The sequence below is a fragment of the Primulina eburnea genome, chromosome 1 (genome assembly GCF_022965805.1).
Source record: "Primulina eburnea isolate SZY01 chromosome 1, ASM2296580v1, whole genome shotgun sequence".
In the NCBI taxonomy this organism is placed as follows: domain Eukaryota; kingdom Viridiplantae; phylum Streptophyta; class Magnoliopsida; order Lamiales; family Gesneriaceae; genus Primulina; species Primulina eburnea.
Window position 1 is genome coordinate 11,065,058 of NC_133101.1, and position 22,419 is coordinate 11,087,476.

At 34.1% G+C, this 22,419-nt stretch overlaps 2 protein-coding genes across 2 annotated transcripts; both read right to left on the bottom strand.

Moving 5' to 3' along the window:
* Window positions 1-591: 591 nt before the first annotated feature.
* LOC140827548 (polyol transporter 5-like) lies at window positions 592-3,262 on the bottom strand. The gene is made up of 3 exons (XM_073190247.1): window positions 3,022-3,262; window positions 2,461-2,823; window positions 592-1,777 (listed from the first exon to the last, which is right to left on the bottom strand). Exons 1-3 carry the CDS (start codon window positions 3,161-3,163, stop codon window positions 714-716), a joined length of 1,569 nt encoding a protein of 522 aa, XP_073046348.1. The 5' UTR covers window positions 3,164-3,262; the 3' UTR covers window positions 592-713.
* A 4,347-nt stretch (window positions 3,263-7,609) lies between these two features.
* On the bottom strand, window positions 7,610-10,603 carry LOC140827541 (putative polyol transporter 1). Its single transcript, XM_073190235.1, has 3 exons — window positions 10,348-10,603; window positions 9,794-10,156; window positions 7,610-8,733 (listed from the first exon to the last, which is right to left on the bottom strand). The coding sequence occupies exons 1-3, from the start codon at window positions 10,496-10,498 to the stop codon at window positions 7,667-7,669; spliced, it is 1,581 nt and encodes a 526-aa protein (XP_073046336.1). The 5' UTR covers window positions 10,499-10,603; the 3' UTR covers window positions 7,610-7,666.
* Between the last annotated feature and the right edge of the window lie 11,816 nt (window positions 10,604-22,419).

Consider the following 22,419-nt stretch of genomic DNA (forward strand, 5'->3'; position numbering starts at 1 on the left):
TTTGAATATCCGTAAGGTTGACCCGTCTCACAGATAAAGATTCGTTAGACGGTCTCACAAAAGACCTACTCAACATCGAAATAAACAAAACAAGAAAGAATCGTGAGTTAAATCAAGAATCCGAAGAAACAATTTTCATATTTAAATGCAATCAATAGAATTATCAAATCTCTTGTTTATTGTATGAGATTTCTTTTTAAGATGAAATCACTAACAACTACTTTTTTATGTGCACTTGGTAAATTCTTCTGTTAACTCTCCTCAAACCACACTAGTGAAGTTAACCACATTGAACGTATTCTATGTGAGACTCGTCCGAAGAAGTTTTGAAATAAGAAATCAAACTCTTGACAATTGATTAAATATTTATCTACTTTACGAACTCGGACACCAGTTTATTATATGATTGTTTTAATTACAAATATTTTTCCAAATTTAGCTCTGGGAATGTGAACTTAATTTATAGAGCATGTTGACTCTTGTTCCTTGTTTGGACCATATCGAGTATGTTTTGTCACTTATTTCAATCCACATAACTCATTTGAGTAAAGTTGCCAACCAACCATAGTGGATTCATAAAACATTCCCAAATTACTTGAAATTTCTTGATTGGTATTCCATTTTAAAACTTGCATTACAATAAGAAAAGCTTTGTAGCATCTTAAGCCTGAATCTTCTGTAAAACAAATTTACATTTTTACTCCTAAATATTTCTAATAAGTATTCACCATCTGAACTTGTCCATTACTCTCGCGCTTCTCTTCTTTTAATTCTCTCATCGTCGTCCTCCACCGAAAGAAAGTCCCGAACGACGACTCCATTTCCTCCAACGTTTTACCTCGAGTCTCGGGGAGTAAAGAGTAAAAGAACACCCATGCCACGCAGGCGATCCCCGCATACAAAAAGAATGCCCCTCCAATGGTCACAGCGTTGCTCAAAGATAAAAATGTCATCGAAATAATCCCACTGGTGACCCGATTCGCTGCCACCGCCATACTGCACCCTTGGGCCCTCAACCTTAAGGGGAAGATCTCCGAAGTGTAAACCCATGTAATTGGGCCCATCCCGATTGAAAAAAGGGCCACATAAGCTAAAACAGAGCCTACGCACAAAGCTATGGCCCAAATCATTTTATGATCCGTATTCGCAATAATAGTCAGTCCAGTAGCAAGGCCCACTAAACTCAGAATCATTCCCGCCACACTAGATAGAAGCAACGGCCGACGTCCGGTCTTATCCAACGTAAACGTCGCCACCAAGATAAACATCGTTTTCGTGAATCCGACTGCCATCGTCGCGAGTAGCTTATCGGTATCCTTCTTTATCCCTGCCTTCTCGAAAATATCTGGACTGTAAAGCACCACGGAGTCAATTCCACTCGCCTGTTGAAAGAAGTGTATCCCCAGTCCACATATCAGGATGTGGCGGACTGCAGGGGTGGGGTGGAGGAGGAGCTCGCGCCAGACGCCTTCGCCGTGGTTCCGTTTGGGGACCGAAACTATGTCTTCGTTGCAGCTATCAGGTATTCCGGCCGCTTGTTTTATATCCTCTAGTCTTAGTTTGGATTCCTCAAGCGAATCGGAGGTTTTGTCGAGCACTCGCTTTGCGTCCCCGAGTCGGCCTTGCATTACGAGCCAACGTGGCGACTCCGGCATGGCAAAGACGGCTGCAGCGATGAATACAGAGGGGATTGCGCCGACTCCGAGCATGAATCGCCACCCTAGGTCCGTTGGGAGCTTTGAGAATCCGTAGTTAGAGACGTAACCAAGCAGTATTCCTGCGAAACATGAAACATAAAACCTAACAAAAACTACTAGGTGCAATCTATTTGAATCAAGCTCAAATATCATATTACTCACATCAACATAAATTTAGTATGCTCAAATTTGATCTAAGTATTAATTTTCATGCTCGAACTCGACTCATGAAAATATCAATCATAAAAACTTCATTTAATTGATGTAACGTCTAATGATCTAAATTTCAGCAACAAGAACATAACAAATGTAAGTCACGATCAATGTTTGGGTAGGAAAAAGAGGAGAACCGTTCATTTAACAAGTTGTGGGCACATATTGTTACCAATCGATAAAATTCAATTATTATTTTTTATAAAACAATTTCCTTAAACACAAAATTATTGGTAAGAAAATAATTAATCGCCTTAAAATCTAAGCTGAAAATCATATATATTATTTTTAATTTAATCATTATATAATTTAAAATTTTAATATTTGCATATATGGAACATAAAAAAATAAGAAAATAAGGGTTATATATATTGTCTAAATAAATATTTTGAGAGACAAATAAGAGTGACATCTAATTTATTTCAGAGATTGTTTCATTTAATATTGTATTTTTTTAAAAAAAATTAGATCTCTAATTTTATCAATCTAAATGTAAAACGTGAAATGGAAGCACGGAATCAAGATGGAGGTAGAAACAGTGCAAACATACCAAAATTGATAAACACTTCCGGGAAAGAAGTGAGGAAGCCCCGGGAGGAGGCCGGCGCCACCTCCGCGGTATACACAGGCGCAATCATCAGTGCATAGCCGACGCCTATGCCGGCCACAAACCTGCCCGCCATGAGGAAGGAGTAGTTGGTGGCGAATCCCATGAGCAGGGCCCCGGCGAAGAATATTGCCCCGGCGAAGATTATAGTGTAGCGACGGCCGATCCAGTCGGACGTGCGGCCGGCGGCGGCGGAGCCGAGGAGCGAGTACAGGTTGAGAATCCCCATTATCACTTCTTTCTGCACGTCGGTCATGGGAATGGTTTTCCGGATGTAGATTATAGCTCCACTCATCACTCCTATATCTGAATTATATATATATATATATATATATATATATATATATATATATATATATATATATATATATATATATATATATATGACACAAAAAGATGAATCCAACCAAAAGTTCAAACAAAATTTTTAGTTATGATTCTTTTATAGTAAGTTCCCAAAAATCCGGTATAAAAATGAGTGAGCTAAGCAAGAATCATATTTACCATATCCAAGTAAGATGGAGGTCATGGAGGCTAATAAAGAGCATGCCAAAGCATATCTGTTTCTCTTCGGTTTCGCCGGTGGATCGAAAGCCGGAATGGGTTGGACATGGCCGGAAGAGACACCATGTTTGCCGTCGGCCATCGTCACGGCGGCGGCGGTTTGATTTGATTTGGAGTTGGAGAACAAGTGACTTAATTACAATAGCTAGTTAAGTTGTATGTATGGAGTTGAGTGGATTGTGTATAAATAGAAGAATGAAGTTGCCTTAGGATGAAATCAATTTGCTATTTAGTAAATGGATAAAATTACTATAATTTTTACTGTTATATAATATTTGAACATTAACGATGAAATAGTTACGGTTCTAACTATATTTTCGAAAAATAAATAATAAATAATTAAACTTATATAAACTTATATGAAATACTAAGGTGTCTAGGAGTCATTCTTTGACAATAAAGAGATTATATATTTACTGTATTTGAATAAAGAATCATAATCATAAGTTAGATGTGAACTTTGCGTTTATAATTGGAAAAATATTGGGATAGAATGGTCAATAAAGTTTTATTTTGATATAAAACAAAAAGTGACCACACACTTTCAAGTCAATATTGAGTTACTGTGGTCAACAAGCACCCAATCCCACACTTCTCTGTTTCCTTCGTTTGTTATTTTGTGTAGCTGTATTATTCATGCCATGGACACCCACTTCTTCTCTTACACCAATTTTCATTTATATTTCTATATTTTTTTTTATTATTTTTCTAATAAATTAATTTGTTTCCCACACATCTCCCCTTTCAAAAAATAAATCGATTTTGTCTCATTCATTGACTCGGGGAGTCGACGGGCGAAATCAGGAATTGTGATTGAGATACTTGATTATTAATAATATAATCTCGTTACAAATGATCATATAATATGGTTCTTTAAAATAAATTCTCTTTAATTTTTTTTTGTAGTTACTATGTACAATTTTTTAAGTAAAGTAGTTAAAAATGTATAATTCCCTTAATTAGAAGTTGAATTCAACTCATGTTATTTTTGGAGTAACATTTTCTCTTTATTTTTTTTAATAAAACACTCTTTTGGGTCATCCAATCTCAATTATCACGATAGTCCATAAATTCATATTCACATAACTCATCACTCTTGGTAAAGAAGTATATGTCTCCCTTGATCTCGAACTCGATATCCGTGAGATAGGTCGATATGATTCATTTCCAGAGTGATAAAAATATTTTTTGAATAAAATATATCATTTTTTTTATAGATCGAATCGAGTGTGAAATTCATATTACAAAAATTCAACAATGAGATGGTCTCATATAAGTTGTGGAAAAAAAATATATGTTGACTAGCTCAAATCATGTTATTTTCTTGGATCATGAGCTCGAGTATGGTTTCTATATATAAAACCAAAAGAATAAAGTTAAACAAATAAATAGAGAAATTTGTTTTCTTTTTTTCATCTTTGTTTATTTATATATGATATTATGTTATAAAGTTTCAGTTTATTTATTTTTAAAAAAAAAAAAAATTGGAGTGCTTATGCAATATTGGCACATCAATTCAACAGTAAATTATTATTTAAACTGAAAATGGACAACGTAATGATCAAAACAACAATTTTTATAGATTTTTTTATAATAGTAATATAATATATTATTGAAACAAAAAAAAAAGGAATAACATAAAGTTCCTAAAGTCTTGATTTCGTGAAGGTCGACTCGACGTTGGTTGCACCCCTATTCGATCGGAAGGTAATTAATTTTGTATAAACACAAAAGATTTCTGACAGATGGATCCATCCTTTTTGGAAAAAAAAAAAGTTTTATAAAATGATAAAACGTCGTCGTCTCATAAAATACGTGGAAGCCAGTTGTAATTTCACGTGATTTGAATAACATGGAAATACTAATGACCGACTGACGACTATTCACAATTATTAATAGAAAAAGATATACTCATTGGACGGACTGTTGAGTCAATCTCATGGACAAATCCAAAAATTCATTTGTGGAAAACATTCAAACACGTACTCTCGATTTCTATTTATTTCGAAAATAAACTTAATTACAATCTTAATAACTCATTATTTTTGGATCCGGTGTTGCACATTACCAGATTTGGATCCGTATGCTCGAACACGTACGCTCGATTTTGGATTTTTGGATCGTAAAGAGGTGTACAACTTGCGTATTCAAATTATAAGCGTCGACTACAAAAAAATTATACAAATACGCAATACATGCATGGATACAATCTATTGTTCAAATTATTTTGATTATGTGATTCATGTGAATATATGTGATTTATATATAATTTAATGTTACGAGACACGGCAGTGGTCCATCCACGGCAATAAAGCCAGTTTGAAAGTCAGACTTTTTTGATTTCAAATCTCATTGTTGACTCAATTTTAACTTCATCATCACCTGACCGACCGCATATACTAATACTAGAAAACATGGTTACTGAGTCCAATTATACACTTCGAATTGGTAAAATAGATAAATGTTTGAGTAATAGTTAGGAGTTCGATTATTCCTATCAACATCTTCTTTGACGAGTCTGTCATATAGAACTTATCGAGTACGATTTATCTGGTTAACGTGGTTTGTAAGATAGCTCGGAATTTACCTGATACGTACCGAGGAATAGCGTCTACGGATTTCCACGTGATAAAAAATGATGGTTAGTACTATATATACAACAGTCTAAGCACACACATAACATGCGTAAAAATTAACAGTGAATAAGAATTGTTGAGATCTGAAGCGGTTGTTTTCGTCTCTTTTGTTTTGTAAAACTGAAAAGATGTGTGATAATTTAATTTGGATGAAATTGAATATGAAGTGTTAGTGTGAAAGATTTAACTAATTATAATGTTATATATTTTTCATTTAAAAGTTCAATAAATAGTATATATCTATACTATTTATAAAATTAAATCTTTTTAATTGACTAACTTGTTACGGTGGTGAAACTTTTTTATAATTCTCGATACACCCTGTAATCATCCAACAATAAATGCCACATTTTTCTTTATGTTTTATTTTTCTCCTATCATTTCAATTTTTTAAAATAATAACAATAATTTTCATTTTAAAATTTGAAAAAACTGCTCCATTCTCGAAGTTTTCAACGGAATACACGCATGACGCATGTCGTGTGTCACGATCCGCTATTTTGTGTGTATGTGCATGGTGTGTGTGTGTGTGTGTATGTTTGCGTGTGCGTATATGTACGTATATGTATACCATTTTTTTAGTAACATGTGTATATTATCGGTGTGTATGGAAGCATGAAATTTATTGAAATTTGGAATTGAGAAAATCATTTTAGTGTTTGGAAAGATGAAATTTAAAAAATGATATTAATATTTGGTGGAATTTGATGTTATTTCATTTAACTATGTGAAATATTTGCAAAATAGGTAAGGTTTCATGGAATTTAATAGGATTTGATTCATAGAGGAAATTTAAAAGTATTTTTACTAATAAATTTTTATAACTTGCTCATAAATTTTAAATGCTCTTCTCAAATTTTTATAAAGTATCATTTATCCAAAAATATATATTATCAATTCACACACACATTGATATTATATATATTTGCAAGAAAATTATTTCAAAATCAGTTTATAATATGTTATACTAAAAAAATGTATAAAACAGACATTTTTATTAAAAAAAAATTGTTGTTTTTATATTAGAAACCTAATATATCAGAATTTTATAAATTTATTTTTAACTTCCTGGCGATAAACTTTATAATTTTTGCATTTATTAAAAAATTTATTTAATTAAAAATAATTTTCATATGTTAAAAATTCACTTGATTAAAATATATGTGTATTTATGTTAATATTGTTAAATAAACAAATGATTTTAAAAAATAAACAATACAAAAAAAATTTAATATAAATAAATTAGTTTTAATAGTTAAATCAAATTCCAGATTACATTTAAAAATTTTACCAAATACCCAAACAAAATTCCAAAGGCCTGGATTTAAAATCCCACTCAAAATCCCATCTTTTACTCCAAACATACCGTATGTATTTTACAGATGATACAAAATTCATGATTCATTGTATTTCTAACGATTATTAATAATATTCAACTGAAAGATAAAGAGAAATACGAATAGATAATTTACCAGTAAATTATATGAGAATCGTTAGATAAATAAATATATTTAGATTTTCTTTATACGTAATGATTTTTGTCGTCAATATTACTGAAGAAATCAAAGCTTGGTTTAATCTATATATATATTTGTAAAACTACCCGAAAAAATATATTCTGATAGATTTTCCTTTAGCATATATATCTACATGACTCAACACATTGCATACATATGATTTATAATAATTTTTAAAATAATATTTTTTTTAATGCCGTTGGACATCGTATATATTTGATAATCATGAACTCGCGGTTGCTGGTTTGTAAGACTGTAACCCTTCGAATGTGTACTAGATGAACATAATTTGTATACTACAACTATGTATACATACATACACCACTCAACATTACTTTAGCAATCCACATAATATAAATTGGAGTATAAAAAGCCTTATGTTAAGATTCATTAACCTATGGAAGGAAATGAAACTCCATTCTCCAAGCAAATTTACATATTACCATTCCGCATTTGAACTTGTCTGTTGTTGTCACCCTTATTTTCTTTTAGTTTCTTCATTGTCGACCTCCACCGGAAGAAAGTCCCGAACGATGACTCCATTTCCTCCAACGTTTTGCCACGAGTCTCGGGAAATAAAGCGTAAAAGAACACCCATGACACACAAGCAATCCCAGCATACAAAAAGAATGTCCCTCCGATACTTATACCCTTGTTCAAGGATAGAAATGTCATTGAAATAATCCCACTGGTGACACGATTCGCTGCGACTCCCATACTGCACCCTTGAGCCCTCAGCCTTAGGGGGAAAATTTCCGAACTGTAAACCCATGCAATTGGGCCCATCCCGATTGAAAAAAAGCCCACAAAAGTCAAAACACAGGTTATACACAAAGATATGGCCCAAATCAATTTATGATCTGTGTTTGAAATAATTGTCAGCCCAGTACCCAGGCCCACTAGACTCAAAATCATCCCCGCCATGCTAGATAGAAGCAACGGCCGCCGTCCGATCCTATCCAGCAAAAACGTCGCCACCAAGATGAAGATAGTTTTCGTGAATCCGACGGCCATTGTCGCGTGTAGCTTATCGGTATCGTTCTTTATCCCCGCCTTCTCAAATATCTCTGGGCTATACAATACCACGGAGTCGATCCCACTTGCTTGTTGGAAAAAATGTATCCCAAGGCCGCATAATAGGATGTGGCGCACGGCGGGGGTAGGGCGGAGGAAGAGCTCACGCCAGACGCCTTCGCCGCGGTGGCGTACGGGAACCGAAACGATGTCGTCGTCGCAGTTCTCGGGAATGCCTGCTACTTCTTTGATATCTGCTAATCTTGATCTGGATTCCTCCGGTGAATCGGAGGTTTTGTCGAGTACACGTTTGGCTTGGCCAAGTTGGCCTTGCATTACAAGCCAACGCGGCGATTCTGGCATGGCAAGGACCGCGACAGCCACAAGTACAGAGGGGATTGCGCCGAGTCCGAGCATGAATCTCCACCCTATATCCGTCGGGAGCTTTGAGAATGCGTAATTAGAGACGTAACCAAGAAGTATACCTGTGAAACATGCAACATGGCATTAACACGTGCATCGAAGTTTTTGTGTTCAATTTTTTTTCTAGGGAAAAATTATATTTTTGAATAATTAAAACTCAGTTTTAATCTACTACATACATACGATTGATGTTTGTTTTACAATTTAGTTTTGTCCAAAAGTTCTGTGAGACGGTCTCACAGTTCGTATTTTGTGAGACAAATATCTTATTTGAGTCATCCATAAAAATTATTATTTTTTAGTATAAGAATATGATTTTTTATTGTAAACATCGGTAGGGTTGACCCGTCTCACAGATAAAGAAGAGATCTACTATTGTAAGATGTGTCAAGCATCTGATGATAAAATTATAATTATATAAATGGTCTTGTAATTTACATTTTGTTTATTTTTAATTATGTTAACGATGAATTTATAATTTTAATCCTAAAACTTGCACGTTTTGTTGTTGTTGCTATTTTTGGTCTTTTACGATAAATTATCATTTTTAGTCGTGTAATTTATATATTGTTTTCATTTATTATAATTTAACTTACATATTTTTTTTCCTGATAGACATGATGAACTCAAAAAAAAAAAAAGTTATATGATTAGAAACAAAAATTCTACGTAACATAATCAAAAATGAAAAAAATTGTAAATTACATGATTAGAATATAAATTTATTGCTAATATGATAAAAAGTTAAAAAAAATTTGTAAATTATAGGAACAAAAAATTTAATTTTCTCAGCATCACACTGATCAAAAATTTTATTTTTAAAAATTTGTACTCTGTCTTAAATTTTAATTTAAAACTCCCAATAATCTTTGGTTGATTTGAATATTCTTATTACATGCATCACACTCTAGCCCGTAGACTTGAATGTCTCTCCCAATTATTTCGGACAGCTAAGCTAAAAAACGACACATAAATATTTTCCACGGGGACCAATTATGTCACTTTTCTTTACGAGATTAATCATGTGCACGACAAAAATATATATATCAATAAAGCAGTAAAAACTAAATAAATGCACAGTGAAGTTATCCACAAAATTAAGGTCAAGGTAGTGTTACGTACCAAAGTTGATGAACACTTCAGGAAAAGAAGTCAGGAAGCCCCGGGAGGAAGCCGGTGCCACCTCCGCAGTGTACACCGGAGCGATCATCAGTGCGTAGCCGACGCCTATGCCTGCCACAAAGCGGCCCGTCATGAGGAAGGCATAGTCGGTGGCTAATCCCATGAGCAAGGCCCCGGCGAAGAATATCACTCCGGCCAAGACTATGGTGTAGCGACGGCCGATCCAGTCGGAGGTACGTCCGGCGGCGGCCGCGCCCAGGAGCGAGTAGAGGTTCAGAATTCCCATGATCACTTCTTCTTGTACTACGGTCATTCTAATGTTCTTTCGGATGTAGATTATTGCTCCAGTCATCACTCCTATATCTGAATTATATACACACAATAATATCAAACATTATTATATTTTTCTTACCCAAAAAATTAATTTATATACATGTTATTTTTATCTTTTCTTGATATTTTTTTATTCATGACCTTGTCGATTGACAAAATTGAAATTTTATCTAAAAATTGGGCACCAAAAAAGTGAACTAGCTAGCAAGAATAAAAAATACCATATCCAAGTAAGATGGATGTCATGGAGGCTAAGAAAGAGCATGCCAAAGCATATTTGTTTCTCTTCGGTTTCGCCGGTGGATCGAAAGCCGAAATGGGTTCGACATGGCCGGAGGAGACACCATGTTTTCTCGGTTTACCGTTGTCCATGATGATGATAATGATTGGCGGCGGCAGTAGCAGTTTGATTTGCCACTAGTTTTGGAGTGCGAGGCCGAGTGACTTGGTACGTACGTTGGAGTTGAGTGGATTGACTATAAATAGAAGAATTATTGAACTACGTTAATGGAAACAATAATTTTATAAAATTATATATAAACAAGAACAAAAAAAATTGAATTACAAACTCGACACATGTAACATGTTTGCATTTTTCTTTTTGTATAGTTTACATACAAATAATATCAAGAAGAATAAATTACAATGTTCTTCGAAAAAAGTGGACATAACATGCATGCTTACGTCAATATAAAATTAAATCATTTTTAATGCATTGATTGATTGGTACTAAAAACTCACTTGAGAGACGTTATTTATATGAGCAGCGATCTCATCTATTCAACATATGAGACGTGTGTTGAGTGTAAATCAAAACTATTCATCCTTATATCTTTATTGAATTAGTGACCATGATTTGTCCACTCAACATATTTGACATGTGATGAATTTGATAAAGATACTATCCATGTAGATGACATGAACAAAATCTAAGAACCCCACATTTCACAGTTCTCTACGTCTGGTAGCAATTTTAATTTAGAATTATATTTTTTTTAAAATATATATATATTTCTTTATTTTCTTATATCTAATTAAGGCAAAAACTTGTGTGAGACGGTCTCACGGGTCGTATTTGTGAGACGGTTCTTTTATTTGGGTCACCCATGAAAAAGTATTACTTTTTTATGCTAAGAGTACTACTTTTTATTATGAATATTGATAGGGTTGACCCGTCTCACGGATTATGACCCGTGAGACGGTCTCACATGAGACTCACTCTCTAATTAATCCAATTATTTTAGACTTTCTTTCCCAGAAAATATTCTTTTTATGTATCGTTTTTCTTATTAATGACTGTTACTGCTACTGTTACAGCTACAGCCGTCACGGAGCGAGGAGGTTCCTCAGGAGCGATGCATCTCCGGCCTCTCTTTTCCTCGACTTCCTAGGACAATTACACTTAATTTAATAAGAGAGATTTTATAATTTTATATAGGTTGCGTTTGCATCCACTACAAGAAATTTAATAATCAACAACACATATACGACAACGGTTTTCAGTAAAACCGTTGTTAAAAAACTTTTTAACAACGGTGTTAGTGAAAACCGTTATCGTATGACGTTTTTAAGCAAAAGAAAATGGTTTTATCAAAGACAACGGTTTTTAGGGTCAATGACAACGGTTCTAAAAAACCGTTGTTTTTTAGCGTTTACGACAACGGTTCTATGAACTGTTGTCGATAAAAATATTTTTTTGGACAATCGACGATGGTTACCGTTGTCGACTAAAGTGTTTTTTCGACAAACAATAATGGATTGAGGATCTGTTGCTATATTTAGCGACGGTTTCGCTAAAACCGTTTCGCTAATTCAAAATGACGACGGTTTTGATAACAACCGTCGCTAAAATTGGCGACGGTTTTAGGTAGAACTGTCGCTAAATATAGCGAAGGTTAAACCCAAACCGTCGCAATATTTCAAAATTGAAAAAAACCGCAATAATTAGCGATGGTTTTAAGTATAACCGTTGCTATTAGCGACAGTTATACCAATAACCGTCGTAAACTTTATTTAAATACCAGCACTTCCGATCCATTTTTTCCACCCACTTCACAGCACTTAAAATTTTTTTCTCTTACACAATTTTAACACTTTACAACACTTAAATTTTTCTTTTACACGATTTAATTTCGATTTAGGGTAAATTTTTTCCCTTTAATTTTTGGTAACTTTTTAAGTGTTTGTTAATATCATGAATATTGTTAGCCTATTCAAATTGTAAGTTTTTTAGATTTATTAAATTATTAAAAATAATTTTTTTTATTTTCCCGAAAATATTAGCGACCAAAATCATGATCTAACCGTCGCTAAAATTAGCGACGAAAATAATGAACTATTTGTCGCTAATTTTAGTGACGGTATTTACAATCAACGACGGTTTTACATAAATCCGCCGCTAATTTTGTAGGCGAGAGATTTCGAAAACTGTCGCAAATTATAGCTACAACAACGAAAAAAATCCATTGCCTTTGAGCGCACCCTTTAACATGTGTTTTAACAATAGTTTTAAATTACCTACGAGATCGATTAATTTCAAATCAATGAATTTAATTCAAATGTGTTTCTGTTGTGTAGAGAAATAAAAGTACAAATTTCAAATTCATCTCATACATGTTTATATAATATTTCATATATACCTTGGGTACAGAGTCCAAACTACCAAGGGCGTCCAAAAAATACATGGGTAACTAATTAATTTGCTGATGTCATTGAATTACAACCCAGCCATGTGAAATCCTCATACTGATTAAGAAATGGTATGGGGATTTCAAATTATAACACAATTATTTTTTAAAAAATATTTCCATTTCAAGAAAAAAAAATGTTTAGGAGGATGTGTTTTTAGGGAAATGGAGATCATTTGTTAAATTGTCTTGGAGGAAAGGTTAACATTTTAAATCTTTGGAAATTATATCCCTAGAGTCCAATCTGATTTTTTTTTTAATAAAGAGCCCAATTTAAGATCTGAGATTGATGAATTTATATGAGACATTTTATTTACACTTACATGTGATGTTACAAGTACTACATTAATCTAATAAATTTTATGCATGAAGTCAACTATAGTTTGTAAATACTTTAAAAAAAACTAATTATTTATTTTTTTTCTTTGTAAAATTATTCGAATTCGTAAAAGATGAAACATTAACTCTATGGTATAAAAAAAAAATATCGTATATCGGAAAAACTTTGTGCTTTTATCAATGAAGATACCTAGAAATCAATTTGTGGGGACCCGGACGCTAATCATGTTCTAAATTATCATTAGGACTAATTAATCAATAATTAAAAACAGGGTCTAAATTTTTTTTTTAATACAAAGCGGAAACGTAATGTAATTTACTTCAAATTACATATTAAACATAAACATACAAATCTTGTGTTATCTACAAGAATTCAACTAGGTTCAACTACATATCAGTGCTGAATCCTAAGTTGCTTCGAAGCCCGGATCTCCACATTATCTAGTCCAGCCTCGTTCCCTTCTTGACCATGATCCTTGCCCACCTGTTGCCATGCACACATACAAACAAGACAACAGCCGAATAACTCCGGTGAGAATTACATTCCCAGTATAAATCATGTATACATGCAATCATATAAACTAATTACAAGCATGTAACAGACATTCATAACATATATCCAAATCAGAATATAATCCATATCAAGAATAAATTCTATTCTAAACATGTACCATTATCAGGAACATAACTCAATATGTACCATATTCAGGAACATAATCAATAGAACGCAATATAACTGTCAATTAAACTCATGACTCCACATTTTAGACTAGACTTAATCCTAGCCTAGGGATCCCGGTTTCCAGATGTGGTATTCCTATATCGACCAACAGTAATAGAAAAGACTCCAGTTCTATCCAAGTCGATATAACCAAACATCCAGTGTCCTGACATATCCGTCATAGACTGTGGTCTATCGCCAATACACTATCTTGTGACATCGTGCAATGTACCCGTGGTTACCCCGCCACTATCAAGTACTTCTGTCACAAGATTACTCGTCTAATGCATGCTCCTATAAATCCAGAGAACAGACATTTAATCAAATCAATAAACACAATGAGAAAACATAATAATAAGTATGTGATTTATGGAAACTCAAGTATATCCTACTTGAGTCAATGTCCCAATACCACATTGACTTATACCTTTATCTTCTCGGTCTGACGAAGACGAAGTCCCGAATTCAAGTATGTCCATATCAAATCTGAAATAACAATATCGAATAGACTGTGTCAATATACCGCTCAATTCAAAGCCTGTTCTGATCAATACTCAAATCAAACATAATCTGATCAATATCGAATCAAAACACAATCCCATTCATATTGACAATATCATGATATACTCGAAGTCACTACTGAAACTGATCATAATCAATCTACTGATGTTTCGATGGTATAACAGTACAATTTTAGTAACCCCGTCAATTCTAACATCACAGATATAATACAAGAACTCATAATCAATCTCAATACAAAGTCTCATGTCAAATCTGTACAGTCCCGCAATACCGGCAATACAGTATCAGTACAAACAAATCAACAACTCATCTGATTCAACTCTGATTGATATCAATATTTTATTCTCAATTCAACTCTGAATCTGATTAATCTGAATTAATTCCAATCAGCGGCACATCGGCACAATCTCAGTATTCCCGTCAATACCATATCACCAGATATTAATTACAAATCATAACCCATATCCGATACAATCCATAATTCATTCATATTCTAAATCTGTCCGATTTCAAATCAATATAATCAAAAAATCATAACAATTCCATAATCAGTTTGTTTCTAAATCTGACTTCGATTCTACGATTTCTAATATATCCAGAACACCATATATGAATTATATCAAATTTCAACAACATCATATTTTCAAATGATTACAGAACTCAGTAAAACTTACGTCCAGTTAAAGCCGTTGACGAGAGGATCACAGAACTGTGTTCGGATTAAAAATCGGATCACCGGTACATGCAAAATCAAATTTTTATCATTAAATAAGACTTGAGGGATTTTGAGGATTTCTCCCTGGAGGTTTCGGCTCCTTCTTTATGAAAATCTAAAGAGCATGAAGCTTATATATATCCAGGTGCATGAGAAGACAAGTGTCCTCAACTCTCATTATTGCATTTTAGTCCCTCAACTTTTCACTATTTGCAAATCGGCCCCTATTCAATATTTTCGATTCAATTTCAATCCTAAATAAGTTCAAACATTTTGGAATATAATTCAACACTCCATAATTCTCTAATTCAATAATCTCGGTTTAAAATAATATCATTTCTATAATCTCGGACTTTACAATTCTCCCCCTCTAAGATACGATTTCGTCCTCGAAATCACAGGTAGTCAAGTCAGATATCAACACGAAACGTATACAAGAGGTAAATCAGAGAACTTATCTCAATGAATCAATTCTGAAATTTCAATCTCATAACAGATTCTGTCTTTCAGATAGTCTCATTGGCCTACTGACAACCTTATTGTGTTATCAACAACAGAATAATCTTCGTTCTGAAATATTTTTTTTTACGGATCTCTCATTCCAATCTGGAATAAGAATTCAAGAAGTATAACATCGTAATACCCCCTTAAATAACTCTAATAAAATCAGTCTCGCAATACTGGCTGTATAACATCCGTATATACTAATTCATAGCTCTTAATAACTCAATCTCGGCTTCAAATACCGACAGTCATCACCTGACGTTGGCATATTTCATATCAACTTCCGAGCTATCTTCATTTTTTTTTTCGAATCAGTTTCATTTTCCTCATCAGATTTTTGATCCTATCAGATTCAGTTTCAAGTATCATCGATATATATAAATCACCATACAACGGAGATTAACAGTTCTCACTGTACAACATCTCAAATGATGTCATCTTAATACTCATCTGATAGCTCTCGCTGTACGAAAATTCATAAATGACAATCAATCCTGTCAACTAGTGCTAAAATCCAGCACTACAGTTCCTGGATATCCTCCAGTATTAAGATAGTTTACTCCGACTATCCTCCAATCTATAAATCATAGATCGAAGTTCATGATATACATTCTGCCAAAAGTACAAAATCAAACGAGAATCACAGTCTGACATAATTAACTTTGGCATTCCATACAATCTAACCTCTGTTTCTGACATAAATCCCCATCATCTGGTCATATATGTGCCTCTTCCTGTATAATATAACATGTACAGATGTGAACAATCGTTTAATCACGATCACTATCTTGGCCAGATTGCAGTAGTGTCATCACACAATCCATAGAAATGTACTCCCATTTCTATTTAGAAATCAATAATCAAGATCAGTAATCTAAAAGTTTCTATCTTTCTGTCTTCATCTGTCAGCGATTTAGACATTTCAATACAAATTCTGACATAACTGATTTCATCTGTTTATATCAAAACTGTCTATTCGAATTATCACACATTTCTTGTTACCAGAATAATACTGAATCTACTACTGTGTGCATCTGACAATACCTGTCATTTCAAATTCGAATATCTGACACATACAAATCAGCTAATAATATAAATTAAAGAAAGATACCTACCTGGTATTCGGTTCTGACTATCAAAATCAAGTTCTGAACAGTCTGATTAAACTTTTGAACTGCTTTAATCTTCAAAATCATCTCTGACTCGACTGAACTGTATATAGGCTCAACGGTTCATAACAATCGGTATTAAACACGGACTTGGAATGATAACAATATCGGATCAGATTCAAAATATCAATACGCAATACTGATCTAATAATTGCATAGAACGCAATTTCTGACATTTCGAACATTCTGCCATATTCAATGTCGTTCTCAGCCACTGATCACGGTTTTATTGTGCTACAATCAATCAGTATACTATCTTCAGATATCACAGACTCTGAATACAATCTGTTACAATCCCGATTCATATCCAAACAATTCTGTATACAACAATCTCAGTTCCCAGAATACTCAATACCATTTCAACTGTTCAATTCAATCAATCATATGCTACGAATATATCAAAATGTCATAGATAAACCGAGCATAACCCATAAACGGAACTGAAGTACTTTACCGAGAAACATATAATCAGATGTAACTCTAACTCTTCAGGCAGTAAATCTTTCAATTGATATCTCAATTCTCTCAATTCCATCAATATCAGTCTATAAGAAATTCTAAAATGAAACCAATACCTGGTATCAAATCAAGACTGAAATAACTCTCCCTGATACAGGACAAACCTGAAATCTCATCTGAAAGACTATAGCAAACTTCCTGCTACTAGTAAATCAATCCCTGATAGGCTCAGCTTCAGTCATCAACTGAATACATAAGGAATTACTCCATTCCTTTCGAAAATCATCGAACCATAAACAATACAGATATCAAGGAATTCAAAATCGAGAATCCTTACTGTATATCATTCATTCCTTGGCCATTTCAGGTCCGAATCTTACCATCTCCTGGCAAGACTCTATAATAGCTCTGTACTTGTTCGATGTATCAATATCAATCACGCAGTCATCATCAGACAATACAAGTACAAGCTAGTCTAATTCAATCTTATTCTCAACTTACTGCAGTATACAATATATTACAGAATATCACTGATATCAAATTCTTTCCCCAAAAAGGTAAGGAATCAATACTACAGTAAATACAGACTCACCAGGTACAACATATATCAATGCAACTCAGTCAAAGATAATCGTAGTGAATGCATTAGTATATATCAATACATATGCGATATAATCATAAAAGAGTAGTACATGTCGCTATATCATCGAGTGTGTCCTGGGTCTGTTCCTCGATCACCACACCCAGATGATCCCGCTCCCTGATATCTTCGGGAACCTCTCTGTGAACAAACTCTAGCAAAGTGTCCAGACTGTCGGCAGATGTTGCAACTACCAGTCACTCTCTGGCATTGCTCTGTGGGATGTCTTCCTCCGCAAGTCCTGCAATAAACTCCAGTATAACTCGGGCTAGAACCACTGGAGCTAGATGAACCACTCGGTCCACTTCCCACTTTCTTAAACTGTTTCTTTCGAGCTTTCAGCAACTCATGCTTCCCACTCGTACTGCCACTATCAAATCTGTGAGGGTGTGTCTGGGGTTGCATCGCACACAACCTTCCTAGTTGTCTAATCAGACTTGCCTCCGCTCTCTTCGCTCTACTCAAGGCATCAGCAAAACGGTAAGGTTGCTGCATATTCATCAATGCAACTACCTCCGAGTTCAATCCTCTGATGAACTGAGTCGTTACCGCTTCATCGTTCCCAGCTACATGAGGAGCAAAACGCAGTAGAGTAGAGAATTTAGCAACATACCCTTCAGTATTCAGTTGACCTTGCCTCAAATTTTCAAATTCTGCTTTCTTGTCCTCTCGGTACGAAACTGAGAAAAATCTTCGATAAAATTCAGTTCTGAATATTTCCCACGAAATCACTGTACCTCTCTGTTCTAACATTCTTTTACTTGTAATCCACCAACTCCTGGCGGCTTCTCGTAACTGGTTAGGCACCATTTTAACTCTCTGTTCATCTGTACAATCAAGTAAATCGAACAGTATTTCTATGTCATCAAACCAGTTCTCACAATCTTCAGACGTTTCGATACCACTCAGAATCGGCGGCTGAAATAACTGAAACTCTCTTAACTTTATTTCCATCTGAGTTTCTGATACATTTATCTGATCAGACGAAGTACTACCCTTTTCTGGAATTCTTCTAGGAGGTATATCTGATGATCACAAAAGTCAGTAATCACAGGAGATAAATCAATCTCAGTCCCTTTCTGATCAGCTTACCTCTGATCAACATTTGTTCTGATTTATTTCAAATCAGACATATTACCAAATCATTTCAGATATTCAGGTAACATGTAATTAAAACAATAAATCGTACTTAGCATGCTAGCATATACATATAAAGCAACAGTATAAGAAATCACATGCTATCAATCAAACGCATGTAAGAAAACTCAATCTACCCCGCTCACTCTCCTCTATCTCAGTGCTAAGGAACCTACAGTTCAAGGACCTACGGCTCTGATACCACCTGTTGTGGGGACCCGGACGCTAATCATGTTCTAAATCATCATTAGGACTAATTAATCAATAATTAAAAACAGGGTCTAAATTTTTTTTAATACAAAGCGGAAACGTAATGTAATTTACTTCAAATTACATATTAAACATAAACATACAAATCTTGTGTTATCTACAAGAATTCAACTAGGTTCAACTACATATCAGTGCTGAATCCTAAGTTGCTTCGAAGCCCGGATCTCCACGCTATCTAGTCCAGCCTCGTTCCCTTCTTGACCCTGATCCTAGCCCACCTGTTGCCATGCACACATACAAACAAGACAACAGCCGGATAACTCCAGTGAGAATTACATTCCCAGTATAAATCATGTATACATGCAATCATATAAACTAATTACAAGCATGTAACAGACATTCATAACATATATCCAAATCAGAATATAATCCATATCAAGAATAAATTCTATTCTAAACATGTACCATTATCAGGATAATAACTCAATATGTACCATATTCAGGAACATAATCAATAGAAATCAATATAACTGTCAATTAAACTCACGACTCCACATTTTAGACTAGACTTAATCCTAGCCTAGGGATCCCGGTTTCCAGATGTGGTATTCCTATATCGACCAACAGTAATAGAAAAGACTCCAGTTCTATCCAAGTCGATATAATCAAACATCCAGTGTCCTGACATATCCGTCATAGACTGTGGTCTATCGCCAATACACTATCTTGTGACATCGTGCAATGTACCCGTGGTTACCCCACCACTATCAGGTACTTCTATCACAAGATTACTCGTCTAATGCATGCTCCTATAAATCCAGAGAACAGGCATTTAATCAAATCAATAAACACAATGAGAAAACATAATAATAAGTATGTGATTTAGGGAAACTCAAGTATATCCTACTTGAGTCGATGTCCCAATACCACATTGACTTATACCTTTATATTCTCGGTCTGACGAAGACGAAGTCCCGATTCAAGTCTGTCCATATCAAATCTGAAATAACAATATCGAATAGACTGTGTCAATATACCGCTCAATTCAAAGCCTGTTCTGATCAATACTCAAATCAAACATAATCTGATCAATATCGAATCAAAACACAATCCCATTCATATTGACAATATCACGATATACTCGAAGTCACTACTGAATCTGATCATAATCAATCTACTGATGTTTCGATGGTATAACAGTACAATTTTAGTAACCCCGTCAATTCTAACATCACAGATATAATACAAGAACTCATAATCAATCTCAATACAAAGTCTCATGTCAAATCTGTACAGTCCCGCAATACCGGCAATACAATATCAGTACAAACAAATCAACAAATCATCTGATTCAACTCTGACTGATATCAATATTTTATTCTCAATTCAACTCTGAATCTGATTAATCTGAATTAATTCCAATCAGCGGCACATCGGCACAATCTCAGTATTCCTGTCAATACCATATCACCAGATATTAATTACAAATCATAACCCATATCCGATACAATCCATAATTCATTCATGTTCTAAATCTGTCCGATTTCAAATCAATATAATCAAAAAATCATAACAATTCCATAATCAGTCTGTTTCTAAATCTGACTTCGATTTTACGATGTCTAATATATCCAGAACACCATATATGAATTATATCAAATTCCTACAACATCATATTTTCAAATGATTACAGAACTCAGTAAAACTTACGTCCAGTTAAAGCCGTTGACGAGAGGATCACAGAACTGTGTTCGGATTAAAAATCGGATCACCGGTACATGCAAAATCAAATTTCTATCATTAAATAAGACTTGAGGGATTTTGAGGATTTCTCCCTGGAGGTTTTGGCTCCTTCTTTCTGAAAATCTAAAGAGCATGAAGCTTATATATATCCAGGTGCATGAGAAGACAAGTGTCCTCAACTCTCATTATTGCATTTTAGTCCCTCAAATTTTCACTATTTGCAAATCGGCCCCTATTCAATCTTTTCGATTCAATTTCAATCCTAAATAAGTTCAAACATTTTGGAATATAATTCAACACTCCATAATTCTCTAATTCAATAATATCGGTTTAAAATAATATCATTTCTATAATCTCGGAGTTTACACAATTAATCCACTGATAAAATTTCTGATTTAAATGAATTATATTGTGAAATATTGTCCCTTAAAAGTTAAAGTGCACATCATTTAAAAATATAAGAATGAAAGAATTAAATGCTTCTGTTTCTCTAAAAAAATATATAGTTAAAAGAAGAATCTGATAAAAAATTATTTCGTTAAAAATAAAAATTTACGGTAAAAAGTAAAAATTTCAAACTCACAAAATATATTAAACTACACACTTTATAAAATTTTCACCGCTCAATTGTGTTTTTTCTTCAAGAAATGTATTTTGAAACTCCTTCCATATTTTAAAGAGAAAATGTATTTCCGCTGTATTATTTTATTGTTACGGGTCAGGGTGTCACATTTAGTGGTATCAGAGCGGTGTTCTTCGGACCAATGCATATGACTTCGTCTACTGTCAACTGTCCGGGTATGTTTTCTTGCATCTATCCGTTGTTATATATTGATATGTCTTTTGTGAGCACATTGTAGAGTAGAGGATGCCACCTAAGAGGAAAGCAGTAGAGGGTGAGGATAGTTCTTCCTCGAGAGTTGTCGACGAGTTCGGCAAGTTACTGAGAGAGCAGGCTAAGGTCCATAGTGAGCAGATTCAGCAGTTGCTCCGATTGCAAGGAGCAGGTCAGGGCAGAGGTCAGGGTAGAGGGTAGGTTGCTCAGGAAGTTGGCACTGATGTCATATTTTCTGCATTCAAGAGGATGGATCCGCCAGAGTTTTCAGGGAGCACTGATCCTTTAGTTGCAGTTGAGCGGGTCAGAGGTGTCACATTTAGTGGTAATTGAGAGACCTATTTATATAATTTCTTTGAAAATAATCTAAACATAAATACATTATCATACACTAATTTTTGATATTTGCAACTCTTATTTTCAACACACCCCTCTGTGATGATGATCATGATACAATGATTGCCTTCATTATATTTTTTTATATTGTCTCGTTCAAAACCTTACTAGGAAAAATTCATTGGGATAAAAACCATAGTAATGGAAAAAAAGTGCAGTCACGTAAACTCTCTCTCATGTTAATACAAGTGATTCTTCACAGATTTTGTAGATTAC